General features: G+C 40.2%; 1 protein-coding gene across 1 annotated transcript; it reads left to right on the top strand.

The window, feature by feature from the left end:
• Nucleotides 1-1,954: 1,954 nt before the first annotated feature.
• Nucleotides 1,955-3,648, top strand: lsm6 (LSM6 homolog, U6 small nuclear RNA and mRNA degradation associated). Its single transcript, XM_019861703.1, has 4 exons — nucleotides 1,955-2,060; nucleotides 2,728-2,822; nucleotides 2,904-3,017; nucleotides 3,470-3,648. Exons 2-4 carry the CDS (start codon nucleotides 2,729-2,731, stop codon nucleotides 3,502-3,504), a joined length of 243 nt encoding a protein of 80 aa, XP_019717262.1. The 5' UTR covers nucleotides 1,955-2,060; nucleotide 2,728; the 3' UTR covers nucleotides 3,505-3,648.
• Nucleotides 3,649-4,036: the final 388 nt, after the last annotated feature.

Genomic DNA, 4,036 nt, shown 5'->3' with positions numbered 1-4,036 from the left:
TCGGAGACGATAGGTTGAAATTCAGACGATTCAAACACAATTTCTCAACGATTTCTCGATAATTGAATAGTTGTCAACGAATCGATACCCCGTTCCAAACGATACATACCATCGATGTGCAATTTTTTTTTTTTTTTTATGGGACTGTGGTCACAGCCTTCAAAGGAGAGTTTGAAACAGTACCGAGAACTGTCTGCATTACCACCACAGGTACTGTAGAAACATGTACCAGTTGGTCCGTCTTTGTAGGATCATTAGGATACAGTAATAGTGTCTAAGAACAATAACCATACGTACTAATCATCAGCAAAAGAAGTCAGAATTAAAACTGACCCGCAACATTTGACTTTGCACATTGCGTGCATACAAAATTAAGAGGATGCAAGATTATGGCCACTCTGCATGGCCCCTTAAGGCCTGTCAACAGCCAGTTGTCACAAGGCAACTCATCCCAGGGAAAGGGTGCCATGCGTCATTGGCATGCCAATAATCAGGAGCAAAGCCCAAGGGAGAGGGGGTAGCATGTGGCACTCTGGTTTGTACGCAGACTGGCCTCAACATATTTTCCCATCATGCCACGAGGTATTGAGTTGGGCATGCACACAATTGCGCAGTGTGCTATCCTATGCTACATTTTTAGCATTCAGCCTGGTTCTACCCGCGTGGGAATAGAACGGACGTTCATAAACATCAGCACGTTTTCCTCAAATTCCCATGTTATGTTGTGACGATGGTGTGTAAGTTCTTTCGAATACATATCCACATTTTACTGGACTCAGTAACTGTGATATTATAAAAATACACGATACACCATAATGCTCCATAATGTGAATATTTTTTGAGTAATTTTAGATCGACAAGAGTCACATGAGGAATACAAAACATTGAATATTCATTAATCGGTACTGAGGTGTATACCTGGCTCTCAACCACTGGTGTTTATGACTTAAGGACTTGTTGTAGTGACCCAAGTTGAACGCAATGGCAGATAGCGAATTAACCTCTAGCCTCGGTGACGCTAGCCCTGCCTTGCTAACAAGCAACCTGTCTCCATACACTCTCTCACCCTCTGTTTTAACACCCACTCGCACGTCCGTCCTCCTGTATCTTTTGGCCCTATTTCCTTCCTGTGACATCGTTTTTCATGTAGCACCCAAGCTGTGCGCCATTTGGGTCAGGGACCGCGGCCGACCGTGGCGTTATCAGATGCGACACCATCTCTTAACCTTCGCCCGACAGTCTGGACGGAGCGGCAATTACAATGACAATTTAAAAAAAAATGTCAAAGCACTGAAAGGAGCCATGTTTTGCCATTTTTACCCAATATATTACAGTGCACAGGTGTATTAATCCATCCTGATAACTGTTATTTTCCATTTTGATAGTATGCTGCGGGTAAATTTTGTTTAGGACTTGTTTCTTATGTTTATCTTAGAGCATTCTTATGTTCTTCTCTTTCACCATTTTAACATTCTGCTGCGGTCCTTCTTAGACCAACAAGTGCATGTTTCTGAGGCAACCTGTGAAGATTCGAATTCTCCCCTCAACACCGTCACAGCTGTCCCATCGAAAATTGAATGATACTATTTTACAGGTTTACATTCCACAGCTACTCTTTAAAGACCAACATGTGAGTGTTTTTGAGAGGAGGTGTTTAATTGAGGACAACACTCAGCGAATAATTGAAGCATGGTGACAGGATCACCTATGATAGGCTCGGTTCGTCTACATGGCATTTGGGGACCACAGCGTATAAATACAAATAGACTGAATTCATTTTTATTTGAATTAGAAGGAATCATTTAAATAAATATATTTCAGTTTGCTTTTCTAAATCAATAAAGTCCCTTTATATATATTTTTTTTCTGTTTTGCAAATTAATTGAATGGATGGCGAAATAGAAATCTTGAAAATGTTCATTCTTCCTCATTGTTTCCGGTAGGTATTGCGTTTCCGTCCTTTCTGGCCCCGCTCCTACGCCGTACCAAGCACGTTTCTGAATTGTTGAGGCACCGCGGGTCCAGTGCTCCGGTGGCATTGTCTGGACAACGTTTGAAAGGTACTGTGAAACTCCTTCGTGAACATATACTAAACTGATACCTAATAATTACAAACTACTGGATGCGCTTTTCTAATTTGAATTAATTATTTATATATGTTTTGCTGACACCGTAAACCGATTCACCCAGCTTTAAGTCCTCAGGTTGTCCAAACTACTCCGATAAGATGGTTAGCCGCTATGAGCAAGCGCCGTCCACAATCCCACCAAATCATGCCTGTTAGCCCCTACATGCTTAGTGGTACGATGCCCCATTGAATAAACACGGTCTAGCTGCTAGACAGCACGTTAATGTTAACCTGCTTAGCCTTCAAAGAAGCCTAAATGCAGCAGCCTGTTTGGTTAGCCCAGCTAGCCGCTAATGTGGCTAGCGTAACAAGCAGCGAGTGTGGCTAACCGACAGAGGACTCTCGTGTGGCACAGAAAAGTCACTTATGATCTTATGCGCTTTAATTATTAGTTCACAATTAATTAACATTTTATGCATACATACTGTACATACATACAAACACACACACACACACACACATATATATATATATTTTTTTTTTGATTGACGTGTAGATACATCTTATTTATTAGATTATAATAATGACCCCATAATTTGATTGTCTGAACCGGATCTAACCTAACCCTTTCTCCTTGTTGCTTCGTAACGCTGAGCCAGGATGAGTCTCAGAAAGCAAACCCCCAGTGACTTCCTGAAGCAGATCATCGGCAGGCCAGTGGTGGTGAAGCTGAACTCGGGTGTCGATTACCGAGGTAGCCTAAGCTGTTTGACTTCTATCCCTGATTAATTTTGTGAAGTCGGTGTACTAAATAACAGTCATCCCGTGTGCTCAGGTGTCCTGGCTTGCCTGGATGGTTACATGAACATCGCCATAGAGCAGACAGAGGAGTATGTCAACGGGCAGCTCAAAAACAAATACGGTGATGCCTTTCTAAGAGGAAACAATGGTAAGAGACATTCCATGACTCTTTTTTTGTTTTTTCTCCTTGCAAGAAACTGTTTTTACATTAAAAAGAACGCACCGTGACAGGAATAATAAATAAAATACAACTTGAAACATGCAATTTTTTTTATCTTAATGGTCTAACATGTTAAAATACTATTACTTTAAAAAAAAAAAAAAACAGTACGAATAATATCAATAATCTGGGACAGAAATAATGCGTCACAAAATTATTTCAATTGCTTAAAAGGTGTGCAAACATTTTTCTATTTTTTTAACTTCATTTTTCAAAAAAAACTGATATTTTTTCTTTGTCATCTATTTGACAAAGATGATTTTGATGCATTGTCAATTATGACAACGCATCAAAGGACCACGAAAAAATAAAGTTATGTAGCCAGAATGTTGAACACTTAAACCCACAAACTCAAATGTATATGTTTCATGTCTCCACAGTTCTTTATATAAGCACACAGAAGAGGAAAATCTAGTGATGCTCTCTTGTTTTCTTTTGTTTTTGTTTTTTTGGTGTAATTTTGGTTTGTTTGTTATGGATGTTATTTTTGTGTTGGACCACAATCCAAGAATGTTTTGTAAATGTGGAATACTGAATAAATACTGAGTTTTACGTTGCATCTTGAGTTTGGAACCTTTTTTTTATGTTGTGGGCTTCAAGGGAATGCCTTGATTAACGGCGCGAGCATCGTTTTGGGTAACAAAACATTCTTGAAGGGGAACAGTATGGAAAAGTGGCATGAATTGCCTGTTACCAAATAATTCTTGAGGCCGATTCCAATATTTGGCAGAATAAAACCGCATACCATTAAAACGCTGTCCATAACACTCACCGCCCCCTCCCCAAAATAATTATCCCAAATTGGGGGGAGTATTATATGCGGGTGTTTGAATGACACAAAACGTGTCACCTCATTTAGCCATTTACCAGCGCCGAGACTGGGTGTGGGCAACCCCGATCCTAGAGAGCTGCAGTCCTGCTTGCTTTTGAAGTTTCCCTCTTCCAAC

Source organism: Hippocampus comes, unplaced genomic scaffold (genome assembly GCF_001891065.2).
Source record: "Hippocampus comes isolate QL1 unplaced genomic scaffold, H_comes_QL1_v1.1 scaffold7, whole genome shotgun sequence".
Lineage (NCBI taxonomy): Eukaryota > Metazoa > Chordata > Actinopteri > Syngnathiformes > Syngnathidae > Hippocampus > Hippocampus comes.
The sequence above is the reverse complement of the archived record's forward strand: the minus strand, read 5'-3'. Positions and strand labels throughout refer to the sequence as shown.

Coding starts and splice junctions, on each gene's coding strand:
- lsm6 (XM_019861703.1), top strand. CDS start 2,729: ATGAGTCTCAGAAAGCAAACCCCCAGTGACTTCCTGAAGCAGATCATC. Junction 2,823..2,903: donor CTCGGGTGTCGATTACCGAG/GTAGCCTAAGCT, acceptor CCGTGTGCTCAG/GTGTCCTGGCTTGCCTGGAT. Junction 3,018..3,469: donor CTTTCTAAGAGGAAACAATG/GTAAGAGACATT, acceptor ATGTCTCCACAG/TTCTTTATATAAGCACACAG.